The 23,756-nt window shown below is 43.6% G+C and overlaps 2 protein-coding genes and 2 non-coding genes across 4 annotated transcripts; 2 read left to right on the top strand and 2 right to left on the bottom strand.

The window, feature by feature from the left end:
* Positions 1-15,795: 15,795 nt before the first annotated feature.
* On the top strand, positions 15,796-18,387 carry LOC119547696 (larval serum protein 1 beta chain). Its single transcript, XM_037854668.1, has 2 exons — positions 15,796-16,020; positions 16,091-18,387. Exons 1-2 carry the CDS (start codon positions 15,811-15,813, stop codon positions 18,254-18,256), a joined length of 2,376 nt encoding a protein of 791 aa, XP_037710596.1. The 5' UTR covers positions 15,796-15,810; the 3' UTR covers positions 18,257-18,387.
* Positions 18,388-18,578: 191 nt separating this feature from the next.
* LOC119548908 lies at positions 18,579-18,743 on the top strand. Its single transcript, XR_005219350.1, has one exon. It is a non-coding gene; the product is annotated as a U1 spliceosomal RNA (small nuclear RNA).
* Positions 18,744-20,350: 1,607 nt separating this feature from the next.
* On the bottom strand, positions 20,351-20,515 carry LOC119548897. The gene has a single exon (XR_005219339.1). It is a non-coding gene; the product is annotated as a U1 spliceosomal RNA (small nuclear RNA).
* A 191-nt stretch (positions 20,516-20,706) lies between these two features.
* LOC119547182 (larval serum protein 1 beta chain) lies at positions 20,707-23,335 on the bottom strand. Its single transcript, XM_037853917.1, has 2 exons — positions 23,074-23,335; positions 20,707-23,003 (listed from the first exon to the last, which is right to left on the bottom strand). Exons 1-2 carry the CDS (start codon positions 23,281-23,283, stop codon positions 20,838-20,840), a joined length of 2,376 nt encoding a protein of 791 aa, XP_037709845.1. The 5' UTR covers positions 23,284-23,335; the 3' UTR covers positions 20,707-20,837.
* Positions 23,336-23,756: the final 421 nt, after the last annotated feature.

The following is a 23,756-nucleotide window of genomic DNA, read 5'->3' as shown; positions in this document are numbered from 1 at the left end:
TAACAGGAACAGCCAATGGACCGTGTCGGGGTCACCGTTTATGGGCTGCCAGTGGGACGAAAACGGAGGCTGCGGACTGCAACTGCATCTGCAAGTGAATTTGATTTGCCGTCTGATTTATGCGTGCGACGCTCGAGTACTTTTGCGTAATTTGAGCTAATGAAAGTCAACAGAGGCGCAGGATGCAGGCTGCAGGATGTGGGATGTGGGAAGTGGGATGCAGGATCCAGAAGGCAGGACGAAGGACGCAGAACGCAGGGCCACAAGTGCGTATGAATAATCAGGCTTTAAAGCGAGCTCGTAAATAAATTAGTTTTGCTGTTGACACGACAAATTGATGTGTGGGTGGAGCAGAGGACGGCAGGGAAATGGAACTGGAAGTGCCAGAAGCCGGAATCCGTAATACTCCCCATCCGGATGCAGCACAATGGTGATCTAATGAGCACGCACTGCCTCCTTCCTTTGAGTTCTTTCAGCTCGGAATTTATTTTCCATTTTTTCCATTTCTGCAGCGCAGTTTCTTGCAAAACTTTCGCTTAGTTTGTCGGCCCTGGAATGGGATTGAAAAGGGGTTCGGCTTTTTTTCAAGGCGTGTCCCTTTCGACCCTGTCAACTAAATGCGCACCATTGTTGGCAGGACGACTTCGTCCTTCGTCTTGGGTCCTTCTCCAGCCTTCACCAGCCATGACGATTGTGTCGCAGCTCATTAAATCCAAGGCAGCAAGACAGCAAAAGCAAAAGCAAAAGGCAAGACGGCAAGCCACAAAAATCCCTTTGCACTCGCACAAAGAGCTTCATTGTCCACAGCCACATTCAAAATGCCATTAAAAGCATACTAAAATTAATTTGTAGCAATTAGTTGCAAATTGCTAGAAAGCAAGGCGGCCAAAGGATAAGAGCTGCCAGGCGCTTCTGTCCAGAGAGAAATGGCCCAGCATTTTTATGTGTTTTTGCTCATTTAGAGAGCTGTCTATGGCCATGCCAAGCAAAATCATAAAAACCCACTGCCAATTGCTTTTTTTCCCCGGCGAAGTAGTGGAGCATAAATAAATTCTCTGTTATTTTTGGCAATTATTTTCACATTCGACTACATCTCTTTGTGTTTGTGTATCTCTTGTGTCGAACTCATTTGTAATTTGCAGCTAGTTGGACCGAGAAATGCTCGAGAGCTCGGTGGAGCTTGGTAGAGCTTGGGTATATCAGACAGCTCAAGGCTAAAACAAATAGGGAAAAGCGGAGTTAACACACGGTTTTAGTACTCCATTTGAATTAATGCAGCATTTATGTTTTATCTGGATTTTTGAAGCTGCTTTAGATACCATGAGATGCTTTAAAAAGCATTCTTCGGATTATACTTTTCTACATATTTTGTTAAGATTAAAACTACATGTTAATCATATATTAAGAAAGTTAATTATTAATTATTATTTTAGCTTAAAATAGTTATGATTATATTAAATAATAAAAAAATAAATAGTAAAAATAAATCCCTTCATAAAATACCTCTGTTTATGCTGAAAATAACCAGATAGGTACTTAGGATCAAATAAAAATTGTGATATAAATAAATATGGAAAATAAGCATAGATAACATTTTAAGAATAAAGAGTGTCTATTTATCTTGCCATATATTTTGATCGTTTTTTGGGTACTTCCCATTCGATTATTGCCCAGAAAATTATTTCCATTTGTTGCTGTAGCTTTGACTGTGACGCCATTAATTAGCCCCCACCTCCAGAACTCCGATTCCCCAAACTCGCAACTCCACCTCCTGTTCCCCAAATCCAACTGGGATTCTCAGCCAGCGATAGACATCTCGGTGCCGCATTTGTCTTGAGAATGGAAGGGGAATACTGCATGACACATGTTGTCAGCAGGCTCATCTTTCTTTCTGCACAGGAAAAAACTATATAATTAATTTAAGCATATTTGAATATAAAGAATAGTCTGTAAACATAAAAAAATTGAGTTGATAGTATGATCAATATCATTGTGATATGTTGTGAATCACAATTGATTTGAAGATCTATCGGATACGCCATTAAACAAAATTATTTAGAGCTTACAAAACCTACTATACAATGGCAAGCCAAATAAAAAAGGAGGAAGGGGTTGTCAACCTGGTTCTGCTAATTATTGACAATATTAACATTAACATCTTGCTGATTTTTATGTGTGCATCGCATCTAGAGTGCCCCAACTACTCGCTCCGCTAATTGGAAAATGTCACAATTTATTTCATTTTTATGTTTAATTGGATTCTGCTGAACTGAAAGTTTACTTCGGAGGGATGAGGGCGTCGCCTAGGTACGATGCATGATAATTTTCTTAATTTGCGCGCCTTGATGAGCAGGAAAAGCGGGAAAATCGGGGGGAAAGTGATGCGGGGAAGTTGCTTGCGCTAGTGAGAAAACGAAACTTTTTCCATTTTGCTGATGGCATGTGTACGTGTAAAAGTTTTGCCCACAGCAGAGGAGAGATGCCTCCTGCCACAAGGACGAAGGACGACTCTTCAAAGGTGCAAATAAAGTAAATTATTAGATTCTTCTTCTGCTGCTTGTGGATTTCCGCTTCAATTACGGCCGCTGCTCTCGCATAAATTTCACTTGACAAACTTGCTCGTGATAGTTGGCAACCCTAACCCACACACACACACGCACACAAGCAGCCACACACTCACATTGACAAATTAAGGACATCCGCAGGGGGCGACATGTAATTGCTATTAGTTATACCCCAGCCAAGTTTAATGAGAGTTCAGCGTATAATCACAGCTGAAGTTGCTTCTCACTAAGCCATTTATTTGTTTTTAGATTGCTTTTAGAGTTATCCAAAGCTACAAAGAGAAGATCGGTCAATCAGTTAGAAGAAGAAAACAAATACTGGGTCACAAATCTTAAAATAAAATCATTAAATATTATCTAAAGACATCCTTCTTTAAAGTATGTTTTTATGTTAAATGCTTCGGCATTGGAGTTCAAGTTTATCAAGTTCAGATAAACAATAGATTTGAAGATTTAATCTACAAACCTATTGTGATATGCCTCTTTAAATTGGGGTTCCCAATTTATGGGTTCTTTGCTACACGTTTTTGGGCTACATATCTGCTGAAATCAAAACCTAACAAGGAAGAACGCTATAGTCGAGTACCTCGACTATCAGATACCCGTTACTCAGCTAAAGGGACCAAAGGTAAATGGAGATATGCAAGCAGCAAAGCGAGATTTAAATGCGCCACCTACCGGCGGAAGGCAGATTTAAGCATTGTGGGCGTTAGGGTAGGCGTGGCAAATTTTTTTTTGGATCAATCGATAGGTATTGACGAGACCAATACATTTCAGTTAAAATTTTTTATCTAGCATAAAAATTTTGAGCGCCACAGGCTTGGGCGGTTTGTGGGCGGTAGAGTGGGCGTGGCATATTCGCATAACAAACCTGCGCTGCGTACAAAGCTACGGAATCTAAATCTGAAATCCCAATACTCTATCTTTGATAGTTTCCGAGATATCCGCGTTCATATTTACGATTTTTTGAAGTTTGGGGGCGGTTTGTGGGCGATAAAGTGGGCGTGGCAAACTTTTTTTTAAGTCAATCGATAGGTATTGATGAGAACAATACATTTCAGTTAAAATTTTTATTCTAGCATCAAAACTGTAGGAGCCACAGTTTTGGGCGGTTTGTGGGCGTAAAAGTGGGCGTGGCACTCTACTGAAACAAACTTGCGCTGCGTAAGAAGCTCAGGAATCTGCACGCCAAATCTCCATAGCCTAGCTCTCATAGTTTCCAAGATCTCAGCGTTCATCCGGACAGACAGACGGACAGACGGACAGACGGACAGACGGACAGACGGACAGACGGACAGACGGACAGACGGACAGACGGACATGGCTAGATCGACTCGGTTAGTGATCCTGATCAAGAATATATATACTTTATGGGGTCGGAAACGCTTCCTTCTGCCTGTTACATACTTTCCGACGAATCTAGTATACCCTTTTACTCTACGAGTAACGGGTATAAAAATAACAAAAATCCATATATTAACAAAGATTACTATGGATGTAAAACACAAATTTTTAAAAGTATACTCTATGAAAAGTAGAGAACAAAACAACCAAAAGCAAATCTGCTTAATTTCTTCCACTTTTTCAAGTACAAGTTCTCGAAATCAAGAGTAAAGTGTGCTTAACTTGTTTCTCCGGAATCACATCGTTCTCAATCTCATATATTGAGAAACAGCAATCTCGAAAAAACTTCTTCTTGGTTGTGAAAAAAAGAGATAGATCAAAAAAGAGAGGGACTGTATATATATGTATATATAGTACCTTTACCTTTTAGAAATGAGGTTTAAGTGCATTATGTTTTTGGCCTACAAAAAGGATTTTTTGGTCATCTTCCAATAAGAAATACATTCAGTTCCTTTAAATTTCTTAAACTTGAAACCCCAGAATCTTTTGTAACACATGTATCCCCGGCATCCTTAATGAGTGCTTGAAATTGTGTGGCTTCTCATCGTCCTTGTTTAAGAGGATAACTTCATATGGATTTGGAATCAAAGGCGGCTTTAGGTATAATTTCTCAGGCATATAAATAAATCACGTTGTCTGCCAGATAAAAAGCTTTATTGGCTTCATTATGGCAACGGCATTCCATTCCTTTTGGGCTTAATGAGAAATGTATGCTGCACGGCCACGTTACGTATACGCCGCATAGGCGGTCGTCGCTTGTTGCTGCGTGTGTCCTTCGTCCTTCATCCTTCGTCTTACTTTCTTTGAGGAGTGCGCATAATAAATTTTCATTTTAATGACTTAACGCATTAAAACAAAAACAACAAGAGCCCGGGAAGATGATGAAGAATGCAGGGTGTTACAGGTGTTGTTCTGGTTGTGCTGTTTTTACAACCATTTTCTGAGCTCTTGTTTTTCTTCGCTTCATTTGTTACGCATTTTCCCCAGCTTCCCCCGAATTTTCCCACCTCCTGGATTTTCCATCGTTTGGACCCGAGAGGCGTCGCATAAATGTGTTGGCAAAACATTTTTATGATGACGTGCTAAAGGGAACACTGGGATCTGGTATATGGTATCTGGGATCCCTGAGTTGTGCCCACGCGTCGCCTGCGAGCAAAAAGTTAATTAGAAATTATGCTCGAGCTGCGGAGCTCCGAGGACAAGTATACAAGTGTAGGTATAATGGCCAACACACACAACACCTTTGGGCCTTCGCAATGAGGCTTAAAAATCATACAAACATATAGAAGAGCCATAAACCTCGACGGCATGAGCATAAAGCTAATGAATGCCACTTTTGATGTGTGTGCGTTGGAAATGCGTGACGAGGCTTAAAAGAAACCTGCTATCCATAATTTGGTTGGCGAATATTAAAGGATCTCTGGATCTCACTCTCAAAATACAAATATTTAAATATAGCAGTCAAATAACTTCGTTCTGCCAAACAAAGTTGATATAATTGAAACAGATTTATTTAAAAAAAATTTAAACACAAGTTTAAATATCAGTTGAAGATGATTTTCAAGAATATTTACTTAGGATAGCGAATGTTTGGTTTTGGAACATTAACAATTTTTACTTCCCATAAATAGGCTATCGATAAGTCTACGATTTTCAAAGCTGATACGATGCTGTGGACTGAAATAAAGCGACAAAGATCCCCAAACGAATTCAAGATGCTATTGCCTCCCATGTCGTAATCTATTGTAATACGGCAATATAGTTTGAGAAACGATTATTTTTCCCAAGGTCATGATCCACCAGTCGAAGCGAACTCTTCTAAAAGCCTTCTCTCGAGAATTTTTTAGAATTCCACGGAGACCACACAATTGTAATGGACTGAATGAAGGCTAAATATAGTATACTTAAACTTTTTATTTAAGATTGGTTGTTCCGTTAAACCTAAAGCAAATATTACGTTTAAGACAATAAATTATTAAAAGAACAACAACTAAGGCACAAATGTAATATTTATATAGCAGAGTTTTATATTCTGCTAAATGTTAAAAAAATGTTGCAAAAGATTGTGTCCCTACAACAATGAGTCATATAAAATTATAGAATTAAGTTGCTATTACTGATAAGATGCTGCGGGCTTCCAGTCGAAATTAGTTGGCACACAAATTTTTTCTTGTGGGTCTGATATAAAGCCATAGGGAATTCCTATTAAGAATACTCTTTCAAAACCAAATAATTCATTTATTCAAAGTTTTGAAGTCGATATGAGTAGACGTACGTATTTGCTTCTAGCAGCGGTGGCCAATTGTTGGTCCACTGTTCAACTAAGTGGAATTATATACACCCTTTCAAAAGGACTGTACCCCGATTTCACATATGATGTGTGCTGCTTCTACAATGGATCCGCCCAAAAGCCGTGGGATATTCAGCTTTCCTTGGAGAATCAAAGGTTGCAAGCGGCGCTTATCGACGAGTCTTCCATTAGATATAGGGTAAGCAAGTCCCTTATTCGGCGTAAAAGCTTAGAATTCAGTTGTCTCTGGCCGGATAATAGCTCAACCAACTTCACCATCGAGGAGTCGACCTTTCTGCGACCGTATAAATTCAGTTGTCTCTATACTGATATCGAGATGGAACTAAAGTGTCAGTTTGATCATCCCGTAGAAGAAACGGAAACCACTCCATTTATTTTAATCATGGACAATACGTTCAAAGTTGAATGTGTAGATTTGTACGGAGAATTACCTGAGTGCATCCTAGAATATCCAATTCATTTTAGAGGTGTAAGTCGAAACTTCACTTTTGAACTGCATTCCCATGGTATTGTACGGAAGCTTATGTTTAACCTACCTGACATCCAAATGAGAACGCCATATTGGCCAATTAATAAACCCCATATTGAGCAGTTGAATCTCGCGGCGTGTTTGGATTTCGGCTCGCAGGCATTTAAAAATACCAGTTCCTACGAATGGGAAGTGTGCCTGATGACCCATAACCCGATGATGACTGATAACATTTTGGCCAATATAATTACCTACAAAGATGCTGGCTTCCAGGACACGAAAGATGTGTGCTTTGAGATCCCGTCCTATCATTACCAGACCTACGATCTGCTATTAAAGATTCGCTTCAATCACAGCGATGCTCCCTGGACAAGATATAATTACCAGGTGAAATTCACCACGAAAGCCACAAATCCCAAAAATCCGCCAAACTTTATGAGCAACGGGTTCTTCTACGACTCGAAAAACAATAGGCTTCACGTGTTTTGGTGGAAGCTTCCCAAACTGGAGTTCAATGGTCCTAACTTCACATACTTTCTACTCACAGATGAGGGGTAAGCTTTATATCGTTAAGTTCTGGTTATTAGAACCTAACTTGTAATTATGAACATATTCTCGACTTTTAGAAAGAAGCCGTTTATTAAGGGCAACAGCTCCGCAGTCTTCCACGACTGGGATCCTACGCAATCGGCTGTTGTTTCCATTTGGAGCCAAAACTCCATGGGTCAATCGTTGGAAAGTAGTAACTTAACGGTGCCCATTTTGATTAACCGTTTCCTCTATCAGGTACAGAACTTACGGTACCACTTAGAGAACCACACACTTACCTGGGATGCACCACAGAAAAAAAATATGTTGGAAACTTTCTTAATTTACTGCTGCTCCGCCGCTGAAAACAGTAACCAACTCTGTGATGACCTAGATCAGATAAATTTCCAATCTGTGACTAAATGGACCTATCATTATAAGTTCCAGAAGTCTAAGGGTCATTTAATGGGTGTGGCGGCAAAATACTCAGATGATTCTGGGGGTGGCATAAAGTGGTACGTTGAACCATCGATACCTCAAGGTAAGGAGGCGAACTCCCTCAATATTGGAATAATTCTACCTGTTGCAGGCTTATTGGTCTTTGGACTGCTCGGCTTGATCTTCTTCTCCTTTCGAAAATGGAAACGAAGAAAAACTAAAGAGATCAAGATAAGCTTGCCTCCCATATTTGATCCAATTGTAATGGAGCGTTTACGTCTTAGAAATGTTGAGTTTCCTCAAAGTCGTAATCCCCCAGATGAAGGTATTTCTTTAACAAGAGTGCCCTCGAGAATATTTTTGGATTCTATGGAGACGGAGAAAATTGTAGCTCTAAGTACTCAGTTGAACAAAAGTAACGATCCTCCTGATCCCGACTCCTCACCGTACACGGAAATGGACATTGTTAAAAAACCTGACAGTTTTACATATGCCCAACAAAAATAAAATATATTTATCGTAGACATTGAGTTCTTCTTTTTTAATCCATAACTGGGTGCTGAAATGAAAATATCTTCAGCCATTCGAAAATAAAACAAAATTGGCAATTTACAAAGTTTATGTCAAATGAAGAGTTTCACATTTTCGCAGTCAATTGTCTTTTATGTGTTTTTGTCGTTGTCATTTCACTCCTCCCAAAACATAAGTATATTGTGCTGTTTTTATAGGGCCAAACATATTTTGCGTTTTTGGCTTTGCATACTTTATGTGTGTGCTTTTTTTTGACCAGGGTTGTCGAGTGTTCTTGCTTACTTTGTTAAATATAATGCTTTTTGTAATAGAAACGGTCTTAGGAGTTACCCCTTTTTTATACATTTTAAACACTTAAACATTTTCTGTAAACTGACTCTGGTTTCATAAAAATTGTGTCAACCCCAATAAATGTTTATCTTGAAGGCAAAGCAAGCCTGGCAACCCTGGCTAGGTGAGGGTGTATTTTTAATACATTTTCGCTTCAACATTTCCGCAATAACAAGAGGCGAAGTGGAGTCGAGAAATTACCATGCCGCTTATCAACACACTCACATCGGCATGAGCATCGTTTTGCTCGATGGCACTTTGGGGAGCAACTATGCAGCGCGTTCGCAGTGACAGTGACTAATAAAAGCACACACACACGCCGGCAGCAGATCCTGGCATTCCCGCAAAAGCAATATAATAGTCAAGCTCCTCCCTCCGCCCCTCTGGTAATATACAATATTTTCCGCTTTCTTTTTGCACCGTTTTCATTTGTTACTAAAATCATAAACAAATGTTGGTGCAGAGTTGCCCGCTATCTCGCATATGGCATAAAAATGGCACACTCATACTCGTATACCCGGCGAGCAAATAAACTGCTCGTAAAGCAAAAAAAAAAATTGTAAAAAAACAAAGAGAAGGGGCAGATAGCGAAAAACCAAATGTAACGAAAAACAACTAGATATTATGGTGGGAGGACCGACAAATGAGATACCCAGTATTCAGTTATTAAAATATTTCATAGAAAAATCCGGCTCGAAGGACCATAAATAACATTTAGCTGAGTTCGCTGGTTACAGTCTGTAAAATTATGTGTTATTCAAAATCATGTGGTATTATATACAGAACATACCCCTTATATAGAGAAGTACCCATTAATAAAAGCCATGAGTCGCTGAATCTGTGGGTTTCGAGAGGTTTTCAGGGGTGGGGTCGGCGGTGGGGTCGAAGGGGTAGCGACTTAATCTCCATCTAAACGCAATGGAGTCGTAATAACAACAGAAAGCAAATAAAAACCCAGTCCTAGAGAGCAGGCACACAGGATATCTGCAGATACATATGCATGATCTGAGCGTTTGTGTGTACATATGGTCGCATTCATAGTTTACTTTTTTCCACTTCATTTTATACCACCACCACCCTCACTTTCCTTCTGGTAGAAAGCAGGAAGAGTAGAGAAATGGCAATTTGGTGTGCTTTTTTTCCTTATCACTTTTTTCATTTTGCTCATTTCTCTTTTATTTCGAATGTTGACTGACTCCCTGACTCACTCGCCCTTGCGTCGTTACAAGCTCCTTTTTCTTGCTTTTTCAAGGATGTGTGGATGTGTGTGCTGCTGATTAGCCCACTTGGGTGCCATTGGAGTGCTTCATTTGATCCTTGGCCGCAGTTCTGGACCCCTCTCCCAATACCCCCCTCGAATCCATGTCCATGTCCATGTCCTTGTGCCACCAACATTGTACACACACGTGTCCGCTTGTCTCCGTTTAGGTGTAGTTTCTTTTGCCATTCGCTCATCTTGTCTCCTGAATTTCTCACTGGCCACAAATATGAGTGTGTTCGGGGACAACAGGGAAAAAATAAAATAGCTGCAAAAATCAGGCAGTATGCCGAGCATCGATGACCTGCATGTTGAGCTTATCGGATTTGGCTAGCCATAATGAATTGGATTTTAGACCAGGTTAGCAAGATAATGGCAAAGAATTGGGTATAGGTTTATCAGAGTATCTGTCAAATGAATTACTCTATAATTGCAGTCCAAGTTTTGTGTTTCGAAATGGTAATGGCGGGATAAAAACAACTTGCTTTTAATAATCATGCTCACAAGAAATGGAATACTTAAAAATAAATCATAGCCACATAAGTTCTTTATAAAACTATAGTGTTTGATGCCTCGAGATATGTATGAAATCTAACTATCTTAAGCAGATTTTTTTGGTATTTGGTAATATTATTGTTCATATTTGTCGATTTTACTAACTTAATGGATTATTATGTTCATCAAAAATCAGTTCCTATTGATGAGAACTGAAATCCTGAACTGTTTACAGCGTTTTCGAGGTTCTCTCTGGCCGAATCGCTTCTATTTTTTTCGAGTTGCTACATGCTGCCAGTTACAACGAGTATTGTACATTATTGTGTTGTTGTCTCGCCTCATTTGTGTCCTGCCCTTCCTTTGGTACATTGTCGTCCTTGTTGCCATGTCTTTGTGGTCATTTCCCGAACCCCCTCCGCTGCTACAGAAATGACAGGACGAATGAAGAAATTCCCCACAAAATTGCCGGCAGAGGAACAATGAATTTGCCAGGGTATCGAATGCTTCGACAACTGCCACCCACTGGAACCCTCGAACAGTGGCCCTAATTTGGCCATTACCCAGGTTGATGAGATCGTAAAGTGTTGCTGTGTGTGCGGATGTCCTTTTTTACTGCTGCTGCTCCTGGCAGAGAAAAGGGACAATTTTCAGGTCATTTAATTCAAAAGTCATATGTTTTTTCGTAATTGAAATCCGCAGAGCGCAGAGGGGCGGAAGGCAGAAACAGAAGTCCACTGAATTGCATAATTTGATTAAAATATTACGGCTCAGTTTCACTTTGTGGCCCAAATCGAATATTTCATGTTTTACAGCGGTCGACCTCAGGGGAAAATTGGGTTGGGTGGAAAAAAGGGCAACTGCTGCCTTTGAAAAACCGACGCAGATACAAAACCAGACACAACCAAAAAGTAGTTTTGTGTAAATTTACATTTTATATTAAAGTGACGCAGCTGTCGTTCCTGTTTTTGCCCGGGGCCAAATGAGTTTTTAAGCGCTTCCCATCCTCATGTGTGTGTGAAACCACAAAAATCAAGGCAAATTTAAGGGTAGAGTGAGCTCTTAAGGCATCTGATTTCCTTATTCTATTTTAAACACCACCAGAAACTCCAATGAAGTGCTGTTTTTTCAAGGGTTAAGGCTCCCATTGCCCATTTTCCACGATTTTTATGTGGCTGCTACTAATTAGTTGCTGCACCTGCTCATCATTTCGCCCCGGAAACCCTTTGGTCCCTCGGTTCGGGCCATTATTAATGCTTTCGCTGCCATTTTGGCCATCTCTGCCCGCCACGTCATCGGATATCGCCGGCTGCCCCTTCATCTTCGGCTTCCGTGTCATCTGCTCGCCTTTTCATTTTTTAAACCGCCCCGAACTGCGAAAAACCCCAAACCAAACAAGCTGATAAAGTTAAAAGCAGCCACATGAGTGAGTGTGTCTACACGGGGAATTATATACTTATTTATTAAGAAATTGTGATTTTCTATAGACTATAACTGTTGCAGAGACATTATGGGTATCTCAAAATGTCTCATAAATAAATAAAGTAAAAACTAATATTAAAAATTATAGTAGGTAGCATAACTGTATTTATAAAATATAGTATTAATTTGTAAGCTAAAATAAAGTACCCAGTTTATTTCTCGCTGTGTAGCTCTGTGTTTGTGTGCAACATGACGGTCCGCATGCGACAAAGCACACGATTAAATTACAAAATGTCAATAACGATAACGAAATGAAATTGATTGAAACGAGTGGCGACCACACAATGGATGCGACATCCCCTGGTATACACATCCATACATAAGTAGATATGTGGCTCCATGGTCCCGGTCCTCTGGACATCCTCATTCCCTGTCGCGTGATAAATGATGCGTGTGTGCTTGAGTGGATGACACCTTGCAGATATGGCAGATATGCGCACATAGATCGCAGAGCCCCACACAATGGCATGTCAATTAAAATGCATGATGTTGAAATCATTCGCAATTAATTCATAATTAAAACGCGACACATTATCAAAAGTGCGCAGCCGGGGTGGTATTTACACAAATTGCGAATGAATATTCATGAGCGAGCAGCCGTTTGCCATTCATTTGGTTCATTTTCCGTTCACTCGAGGTGTTCATTATGGAAAATATTCATTTGGAAAAAATCGTAAACCTACCATAGTTCATTTTGTGGTCAACACACCTCAAGTTTTCCAGTTTTGAGTGGCCAAAGAAAAATGTTGCAGCCATTTTTGGGGGCTCCAAACTTTCAGTGAACAATGAAATGCACTTAAAAGCATTTAGTTGTTGCGACAAAATTTGCAGCACTGAAATGCGGTTTGCCTGAAGGAGTGGGAGTGGCGATCCCTTTGAAATTAATGTGCGTGCATAAACAAGGAGCCAGGGGGTTGGAGCTTAACTTCGGCAACTTGTCCTCCTGCCACACAGATATAGATGAGGTCCTGGGCCCTCCAAATTAGCGCCATAAAGTATGCAACAAGCTTTTGCCAGCGCTTTTAATTTGTTCCCCGGCACTACGGCCATCAAATATTCATTTCTAGGGCTTTCGAGAGGTTGGTTTTTGGCTGGTTGGTTAGTTGGGTGGTTCGAGGTCCATCAGAGTTCAGGACTGGCCTTGTTCTTCCTCTTTGAGGGAAAACTTTCGGCTAATTTGCGTGCGGCAACTAAAACATTTTCCTTGTAGGCGGTTTCGGTGGTGCTTTGTGTGGCTTCCAGTTAACGCTTTGTTTAAAACTAAATTTCTATTCAACTGTCATTTGCGTGCGGGGGATGTCAGAACCATGCCACACCCATCTGAATTTTAATTCCACTGTCATAAGCAAACAATTAATGACTGACAAGTAATTAAGGACGCTGCGATAAGTCAGGTCGGAAAACCCCATCTTCATCATCGCCAAATGGCGAGAAGGAGCCATATTTCGATGGCTTTGATTGGGCCATAAAATTAAATAAACGGCTGACTAAATTCCACTATCAAATTGAATTCGGCAATTTGTCTCTGCACTCTGCAGCTCCGTTTATTATGCAAAGGATCTCGGCGGGGGAAATGGGTGAATGGGAGGAAATCGGATGGAGAGCAAACTGTTTATGTTGCCTGCTTGGCCCATAAAAAAAGAGGCGGACTGCGGTTCCCCGCCGGAAATCTCATTTTGTTTGTAAATCAGCAATTTGCAGCCGGGCACAGGACGTTCTCGATGTCGTTGTCGCCCCACCAACACACTCGCAACGGAAACACCCACATCGGTGCACAGAACAAAATAGTTTTACAAAAAAAGTAGGTAAATGGAACCATTTTTGATAACAAGGGTTGTTTTGCAATTTAGAAATACCTACAATATTTTTAGAGTAGACAATTGTATATTAAAATTAAAAATTTCATATAATTTATCAGCTTTAAACCCACAAAACCTTCTATGAAATAATATTTTTAATTGTATACAAATGTGAATGATTTGGAATGCTTCGAAACTATCTATGATTTCTATAGCCATGGATATTTGGATTCTTTTTCAGTAAATAAAATAGGAATTTTTGTATTTTCGTGTGAAATATCTTTAAGTGACAATAGTCAAAAATGTGAGTAACGCGTTTTGGGACAAGCTTTCTGCTAAAATCTATCTTTGATTAAAAGTGAATTTTTTAAATATTAAGTACAGGCGTTTTTTAAGAAATTATTTAAGTTTGTATTAAATATTTTAAGTATTTATCTTTATATGATGAACAAATCTTTCTGTCTAACAAACAGTGGACTAACATTACTTCGAACTATCTTAAGCAAAACCCAGACTACCGACTATTTTCTCGCTGTGCACACACTCACATTTTTAAACGCTCAATAAGATTGGAAAATTGATGGCGGTATTGCTCATTGGTTTGGTAACGCTCTTCCCTCCGCTTTTCCGGCTACCCGTTCGCTTATCGCTCGGCAGGATTCGCCGCTCCAGCTTCCCAGGAGAAGCTCCACCCACTTGGTAAGTAAGTAAATCCCTCATTTTCAGTGAAAATAAAAATTGCCCCAGCAGCGTAACGCAAAATAAACACATTTAAGTTGCAAATTGAATTTTGCATAATCCCAGGCGCTGTAGCGATGCCACTTGGGCTGGGTTTCAGGGTTTCAGGGGTTTGGATCTCCATCTCCTTAGCCCGGGTCCGTCTTCATCCTGTCCTGTCTGTCGTCCTTATTTTTTTTTGGTGGCACTGGCACACTTCACATCAGCGCATGAGACGGAATTTCTGATTAGTTGCCATGGAATCCCCTTCTCAACCAGCCGCCTTCATTCGCGCCCAACACTTTGCACTTGTTTACTCTGCTTTGACTTTGGCGGAATTCTATTTATTTTCGAAAATTTCTTTCGGCAAAAAGAAATCCCTCACTCCACGCAGCGTTCAACCCACATGAATGTCACACACGCAACGGGGAGAACGCCCCTAGTCCTCTAGGCGTGTGATCCTGGGGGATTTACAAAGTAGCCGCGTAATTGAATTTACTTTATACTTCGCCTGATTAGAAAAAGTTGATTGGATTTCACGCAGCCTCATGTGTGGGGCTCCTCCTCTCCTTGTCCCTAGACGGCTCCCTCTGGCCCAAGTCTATTAATGGACGCAGACTGAATAGTTTACAACTAGTTCTTGTATGTACTTTATAATGTATTTAAAGAATACAATTTTGATAACGTATGTTACTGCATTTTTAAGCACCTTAAAAACAGATTTTAAACTGATTAAATATTTTTCAAATATTTTGTTGTTTATCTATGTAAATTGTAAATAATTCTTTAATATTTATTTGCATTGAGTAAACATTTTATTTAAATCTTCTTCTCCGTAAGTGCTGTGTCTTTAACGTGGTTCATTTAAAATGTGAAGCCGATTTTATTTTCCGTCAAGTCCTATATCTCTATTACACATACGATGATAACGAAAGAAAGCTTAACATACGATATATACTAGAAATAAGCTTTACTACACCAAGCAAGTATGTGAACAAATCCAGTTTATTCTGAGATTATCTGTTTCACGACAAAAGACCCAAAAATTCTTAAAATAAATTAGCAAAAACAAAAATGCATCGAACGCGATTTGAGAAAGCTAGACACGGATTTGGATTTGTTTGACGTAACACTGTTTTGATTGCACTTGCAGATGGCTCTTGGCAACATGGGGAACAGAACTCAGACTTCGATAAGTGATAAGAGACTACCAAAGCGGGATTTCGGGTGATAAGCGGCAGCTCGACGACAGCTGTCCGGCGAAATTAGCGACAGATGAGGCGATCGGAGCACCTGAGATACACCCAATGACCCCTGACTGCAGCGCGATATCTCGCCACGGATTCCAAGCTCCGTATCCCATACACTTCGTGGGCGGGACTTTTGGGTATAAAAGCAGCCCGATGGACGGCAGTAAGGTACCAGTCTTTAGGCATTGGATCCACTGGGTGCATCTGATCCGGAGCAGTTGAGTCGAGTCCGTCACTATGAAGATCGCCATCGTATTGCTGGCCTGTTTGGGCCTTGTGGCTGCGGCCAACTACCACAAGACCCATGAGGTCAAGATCGCCGACAAGGACTTCCTGCTGAAACAGAAGTTCCTCTTCGAGATCGTCTACCGCGTGGAGGATCCCCTGATGTTCGAGGAGTACATCAAGGAGGGCCAGAAGTTCTACTTCGAGGAGTCCTACTACACGGTAAGTGGGGGTCAGTCCCAAGCCCCAAGGATGGTATACTGATCACTTCTCTCCTCCCGATCCCCTCCAGCACTACGACCTGTACATGAAGAAGTTCTTCGAGGCCTACAAGGCTCACGCCCTGCTGCCCAAGGGAGAGTTCTTCGGCGCCCTGGCTATGTCTCATGCCAAGCAGGCCCGCGGTCTGTTCAACTTCTTCTACTACGCCAAGGACTGGGAGACCTTCAAGACCAACGTGGCCTGGGCCCGCATGCACGTCAACGAGGGCATGTTCGTCTACGCCCTGACCTTGGCTGTGGTCCACCGCAACGACTTCCACGGTCTGGTGCTGCCCTCCATCTACGAGATCTTCCCGCAGTTCTTCTTCAACAGCAAGTTCGTCTACGAGGCTGAGAAGTTCGACTACGAGATGTGGATGAAGATGACCATGTACGAGAAGGAGTACCTGGATGTCTACTACAAGACCCACTCCCACGGCTATGGCTACGGCAACATGTACCAGTCCAGCGACTACACCTACATCAAGGACTTCAAGACCTGGCAGTGGTGGAAACTGATGGGTCTGGGCGAGCACTGGTACAGCAACGACAAGTTCATCCTGCGCGAGAACATCAACGAATTCTACCAGGAGAGCAAGTGGCTGTCGATGATGAAGGACGTGAAGAAGTTCTACATGCCCGTGGACTACACCCGCGACCTGAACATCTACAACGAGGAGTCCAAGCTGTCCTACTTCACCGAGGATCTGGGCTGGAACGCGTACTGGTACTACCTGAACATGGACTACTCCTTCTTCCTGGACGGCAAGACCTTCGAGCTGCAGAACGATCGTCGCGGTGAATGGTGGTTGTACAACGTGCACCAGCTGCTCAGCCGTTACTACATGGAGCGTCTGTCCCACGGATTCGGCGAGATCCCCGAGTTCTCCTGGTACCACCAGATCGAGATGGGCTACGACCCCCAGATGATCTACTACAACGGCATCGGCTACAGCTTCCGCAAGAACTACTACGAGATGGAGACCTACGCCAACTTCGACATGCTGGACAAGATCACCGGATTCATGAAGCGCGTCCACAACATCGTCGAGATGGGCTACTACAAGACCGCCGATGGTCACATGATCGATCTGCGCAAACCCGAGTCCGTCGAGTTCATCGGCAACATGATGCAGGGCAACATCGATGCCATGGACAAGATGTTCTACCAGTTCTGGTACATGCTGGCCCATATGTACTTCGCCGACACCGACTACCACCAGATGGAAGTCTACCCCAACGTGATGCTCAACTTCGAGACCATGATGCGCGATCCCATGTACTACATGTTCTACAAGTCGATTGCCCAGGTCTACTTCCAGTTCATGCACTACCTGCCCAAGTACACCAAGGAGCAGCTGCTGATGCCCGGCGTGACCATGAAGCACGTGGAGGTCAGCGATCTGACCACCTACTTCGATCTGGTTGACTTCGACGTCACCAACATGCTCAACGAGAAGATGGTCTTCCAGGACGGCAAGTTCGTGTGGGACAAGTCCCTGTTCGCCCGCCAGATGCGTCTGAACCACAAGCCCTTCACCTACACCTACACCATTGAGTCCGAGAAGGCCGAGAAGGTGGTCATCCGCGCCTTCCTGGGACCCAAGTACGATGAGTTCGGCAAGATGATCTCGCTGACCGAGAACCGCATGAACTTCATGGAGATCGACGAGTTCTCCTTCGAACTGAAGGCCGGCACCAACATGATCACCAGGAAGTCCAGCGAGTTCTACTGGACCGCCAAGGACCGCACCACCTACACCGAGCTGTACTACTACACGATGATGGCCTACGAGGGCAAGTACGCCTTCCCCCTGGACATCAGCGAGCCCCACTGCGGCTTCCCCGACCGCCTGGTCCTGCCCATGGGCTGGAAGAAGGGCATGCCCATGCAGATGTTCTTCATGGTGGTCCCCTACGTGGCCCCCGCCCACGAGCAGTTCTCCACCTTCGACTACACCTACTCCTGCGGCATCGGCTCCGGAGCCCGCTACGTGGACAGCATGCCGTTCGGCTACCCCTTCGACCGCGAGATCGACGAGTACGAGTTCTTCGTGCCCAACATGTACTTCAAGGATGTGACCATCTTCCACGCCGACACCATGGAGCCCTACTACAAGTTCAAGAGCTACTCCAACTACGGCCACTTCGACTACACCTTCTTCAACGACTACTACACCAAGTACTTCAAGTTCTAAGCGTCGTCGTTGTGTGTGCGGCTGCGATTCGGGAATTCGAGATACGACCATCGAACGAAAAACCCATTGTCTGATCTTTAGTATGTAAGGTGCGCAAAAAGTCTAATAAACTTTCGAAAACCAAGCAGAAACTCGTTTGTCATTATCTATTTCGTTAACATTTTCTTGAACTTAAATAACATTCACCGAACTGATTTGCCTTGATGGAATTGGGTATAACATACTTTCGGGGGTGAGTTTTCCCACCCATTGCCATACCTGGAATTCCCAACTGGTTCTGGCCGCCTCCGCATGGAGAACCAAACCCAGAGCGGAGGAAAGCATACTTACCTGGCGTAGAGGTTAACCGTGATCACGAAGGCGGTTCCTCCGGAGTGAGGCTTGGCCATTGCACCTCGGCTGAGTTGACCTCTGCGATTATTCCTAATGTGAATAACTCGTGCGTGTAATTTTTGGTAGCCGGGAATGGCGTTCGCGCCGTCCCGACATAAGAAATAAATTTGAAGGTTGAAAAGATAACTTATCTCATAAAATATTTTAATATCACGTTACCACTTGTATAACGGATTTGAATATCGTTTGTTACAAATAAAAAATGTTCACGGAGCCCTTTAGCCCTTCCTTCACATTTTAAATATGTTCTCTAATACATCTTCGTTCCACAGAAGTAGACTTTGGGTTGCGCTGCAGGATGCCCGGCAGGATGCGCAGCAGGATACAATCCTGGGTACGCGGGAAGGTACCCAGCAGAATGCGCACCATTTGCTCCATCGCCGCCACGAGCCTCTATTCTCAGGTCCAAATCTGCGCAAGTACTCGCGGGAGCATCCATGGCCGCTAAGGACTTGGGTCAGGTAGAAGTCTACCTGTCCGTGTTCCCTGACTAGCCCCCTCCGAATGGCCGGGATCAACTGGAACGCCCCTTTCCGCTGATTGACACACAAAACAACCTTTTTAAAGGTTGGTTTTGGCAATAAATTTTATAAATTTTGACCAATAAAAAAATTAAAATCATGAAAGGTCAATCAGGATAACTATTACAATAACCTCCCTTCAAATACAATTATTTTGAGTTCGGTGTTCGAAAGTTAGAGTGTAATTTTTTAAACGTTTTGAAGAACTAAAAAACCAAGAATCTATTTGACTGTACTATAATTGCGGTTCAAAGATAGCAAAAAATAAGCATTTTTTAACTTTAAGGTCTAGAATCTAGACTCATCAAAAATCGTATTCTTTTTGAAATCCCATTTTGAAATGTGTTTACCAAAAAATCTTTAAGGTCCTTTTGTCAGAATCCTTTCCTAGGGAGATTTTTTGGTAAACACATTTCAAAATGGGATTTCAAAAAGAATACGATTTTTGATGAGTCTAGATTCTAGACCTTAAAGTTAAAAAATGCTTATTTTTTGCTATCTTTGAACCGCAATTATAGTACAGTCAAATAGATTCTTGGTTTTTTAGTTCTTCAAAACGTTTAAAAAATTACACTCTAACTTTCGAACACCGAACTCAAAATAATTGTATTTGAAGGGAGGTTATTGTAATAGTTATCCTGATTGACCTTTCATGATTTTAATTTTTTTATTGGTCAAAATTTATAAAATTTATTGCCAAAACCAACCTTTAAAAAGGTTGTTTTGTGTGTCAATCAGCGGAAAGGGGCGTTCCAGTTGATCCCGGCCATTCGGAGGGGGCTAGTCAGGGAACACGGACAGGTAGACTTCTACCTGACCCAAGTCCTTAGCGGCCATGGATGCTCCCGCGAGTACTTGCGCAGATTTGGACCTGAGAATAGAGGCTCGTGGCGGCGATGGAGCAAATGGTGCGCATTCTGCTGGGTACCTTCCCGCGTACCCAGGATTGTATCCTGCTGCGCATCCTGCCGGGCATCCTGCAGCGCAACCCAAAGTCTACTTCTGTGGAACGAAGATGTATTAGAGAACATATTTAAAATGTGAAGGAAGGGCTAAAGGGCTCCGTGAACATTTTTTATTTGTAACAAACGATATTCAAATCCGTTATACAAGTGGTAACGTGATATTAAAATATTTTATGAGATAAGTTATCTTTTCAACCTTCAAATTTATTTCTTATGTCGGGACGGCGCGAACGCCATTCCCGGCTACCAAAAATTACACGCACGAGTTATTCACATTAGGAATAATCGCAGAGGTCAACTCAGCCGAGGTGCAATGGCCAAGCCTCACTCCGGAGGAACCGCCTTCGTGATCACGGTTAACCTCTACGCCAGGTAAGTATGCTTTCCTCCGCTCTGGGTTTGGTTCTCCATGCGGAGGCGGCCAGAACCAGTTGGGAATTCCAGGTATGGCAATGGGTGGGAAAACTCACCCCCGAAAGTATGTTATACCCAATTCCATCAAGGCAAATCAGTTCGGTGAATGTTATTTAAGTTCAAGAAAATGTTAACGAAATAGATAATGACAAACGAGTTTCTGCTTGGTTTTCGAAAGTTTATTAGACTTTTTGCGCACCTTACATACTAAAGATCAGACAATGGGTTTTTCGTTCGATGGTCGTATCTCGAATTCCCGAATCGCAGCCGCACACACAACGACGACGCTTAGAACTTGAAGTACTTGGTGTAGTAGTCGTTGAAGAAGGTGTAGTCGAAGTGGCCGTAGTTGGAGTAGCTCTTGAACTTGTAGTAGGGCTCCATGGTGTCGGCGTGGAAGATGGTCACATCCTTGAAGTACATGTTGGGCACGAAGAACTCGTACTCGTCGATCTCGCGGTCGAAGGGGTAGCCGAACGGCATGCTGTCCACGTAGCGGGCTCCGGAGCCGATGCCGCAGGAGTAGGTGTAGTCGAAGGTGGAGAACTGCTCGTGGGCGGGGGCCACGTAGGGGACCACCATGAAGAACATCTGCATGGGCATGCCCTTCTTCCAGCCCATGGGCAGGACCAGGCGGTCGGGGAAGCCGCAGTGGGGCTCGCTGATGTCCAGGGGGAAGGCGTACTTGCCCTCGTAGGCCATCATCGTGTAGTAGTACAGCTCGGTGTAGGTGGTGCGGTCCTTGGCGGTCCAGTAGAACTCGCTGGACTTCCTGGTGATCATGTTGGTGCCGGCCTTCAGTTCGAAGGAGAACTCGTCGATCTCCATGAAGTTCATGCGGTTCTCGGTCAGCGAGATCATCTTGCCGAACTCATCGTACTTGGGTCCCAGGAAGGCGCGGATGACCACCTTCTCGGCCTTCTCGGACTCAATGGTGTAGGTGTAGGTGAAGGGCTTGTGGTTCAGACGCATCTGGCGGGCGAACAGGGACTTGTCCCACACGAACTTGCCGTCCTGGAAGACCATCTTCTCGTTGAGCATGTTGGTGACGTCGAAGTCAACCAGATCGAAGTAGGTGGTCAGATCGCTGACCTCCACGTGCTTCATGGTCACGCCGGGCATCAGCAGCTGCTCCTTGGTGTACTTGGGCAGGTAGTGCATGAACTGGAAGTAGACCTGGGCAATCGACTTGTAGAACATGTAGTACATGGGATCGCGCATCATGGTCTCGAAGTTCAGCATCACGTTGGGGTAGACTTCCATCTGGTGGTAGTCGGTGTCGGCGAAGTACATATGGGCCAGCATGTACCAGAACTGGTAGAACATCTTGTCCATGGCATCGATGTTGCCCTGCATCATGTTGCCGATGAACTCGACGGACTCGGGTTTGCGCAGATCGATCATGTGACCATCGGCGGTCTTGTAGTAGCCCATCTCGACGATGTTGTGGACGCGCTTCATGAATCCGGTGATCTTGTCCAGCATGTCGAAGTTGGCGTAGGTCTCCATCTCGTAGTAGTTCTTGCGGAAGCTGTAGCCGATGCCGTTGTAGTAGATCATCTGGGGGTCGTAGCCCATCTCGATCTGGTGGTACCAGGAGAACTCGGGGATCTCGCCGAATCCGTGGGACAGACGCTCCATGTAGTAACGGCTGAGCAGCTGGTGCACGTTGTACAACCACCATTCACCACGACGATCGTTCTGCAGCTCGAAGGTCTTGCCGTCCAGGAAGAAGGAGTAGTCCATGTTCAGGTAGTACCAGTACGCGTTCCAGCCCAGATCCTCGGTGAAGTAGGACAGCTTGGACTCCTCGTTGTAGATGTTCAGGTCGCGGGTGTAGTCCACGGGCATGTAGAACTTCTTCACGTCCTTCATCATCGACAGCCACTTGCTCTCCTGGTAGAATTCGTTGATGTTCTCGCGCAGGATGAACTTGTCGTTGCTGTACCAGTGCTCGCCCAGACCCATCAGTTTCCACCACTGCCAGGTCTTGAAGTCCTTGATGTAGGTGTAGTCGCTGGACTGGTACATGTTGCCGTAGCCATAGCCGTGGGAGTGGGTCTTGTAGTAGACATCCAGGTACTCCTTCTCGTACATGGTCATCTTCATCCACATCTCGTAGTCGAACTTCTCAGCCTCGTAGACGAACTTGCTGTTGAAGAAGAACTGCGGGAAGATCTCGTAGATGGAGGGCAGCACCAGACCGTGGAAGTCGTTGCGGTGGACCACAGCCAAGGTCAGGGCGTAGACGAACATGCCCTCGTTGACGTGCATGCGGGCCCAGGCCACGTTGGTCTTGAAGGTCTCCCAGTCCTTGGCGTAGTAGAAGAAGTTGAACAGACCGCGGGCCTGCTTGGCATGGGACATCGCCAGGGCGCCGAAGAACTCTCCCTTGGGCAGCAGGGCGTGAGCCTTGTAGGCCTCGAAGAACTTCTTCATGTACAGGTCGTAGTGCTGGAGGGGATCGGGAGGAGAGAAGTGATCAGTATACCATCCCTGGGGCTTGGGACTGACCCCCACTTACCGTGTAGTAGGACTCCTCGAAGTAGAACTTCTGGCCCTCCTTGATGTACTCCTCGAACATCAGGGGATCCTCCACGCGGTAGACGATCTCGAAGAGGAACTTCTGCTTCAGCAGGAAGTCCTTGTCGGCGATCTTGACCTCGTGGGTCTTGTGGTAGTTGGCCGCAGCCACAAGGCCCAAACAGGCCAGCAATACGATGGCGATCTTCATGGTGACGGACTCGACTCAACTGCTCCGGATCAGATGCACCCAGTGGATCCAATGCCTAAAGACTGGTACCTTACTGCCGTCCATCGGGCTGCTTTTATACCCAAAAGTCCCGCCCACGAAGTGTATGGGATACGGAGCTTGGAATTTGTGGCGAGATATCACGCTGCATTCAGGGGTCGTTGGGTGTATCTCAGGTGCTCGATCGCCCCATCTGTCGCCAATTTCGCCGGACAGCTGTTGTCGAGCAGCCGCTTATCTTCTACCTACTTATCAATAGTATTTTTAAACATTTTTTGCAAGCCTTGGCCAAAGTCAATAAAACAAATCCACCTTTAAAAATTTAAATTAAGGCATGTAAATATATTTTCCAATTAAAAGACACAATCAAAGTGGCTGACAAAAGTTTTACAAGCAACAAAGGCATTGCAGATGGTGAGAATAAATCAGCGGGATATGGTTAACCTGAAACAGAA

Source organism: Drosophila subpulchrella, chromosome 2L (assembly GCF_014743375.2).
Source record: "Drosophila subpulchrella strain 33 F10 #4 breed RU33 chromosome 2L, RU_Dsub_v1.1 Primary Assembly, whole genome shotgun sequence".
NCBI classification, from domain to species: domain Eukaryota; kingdom Metazoa; phylum Arthropoda; class Insecta; order Diptera; family Drosophilidae; genus Drosophila; species Drosophila subpulchrella.
This window is presented reverse-complemented; position numbering and strand designations above follow the sequence as displayed.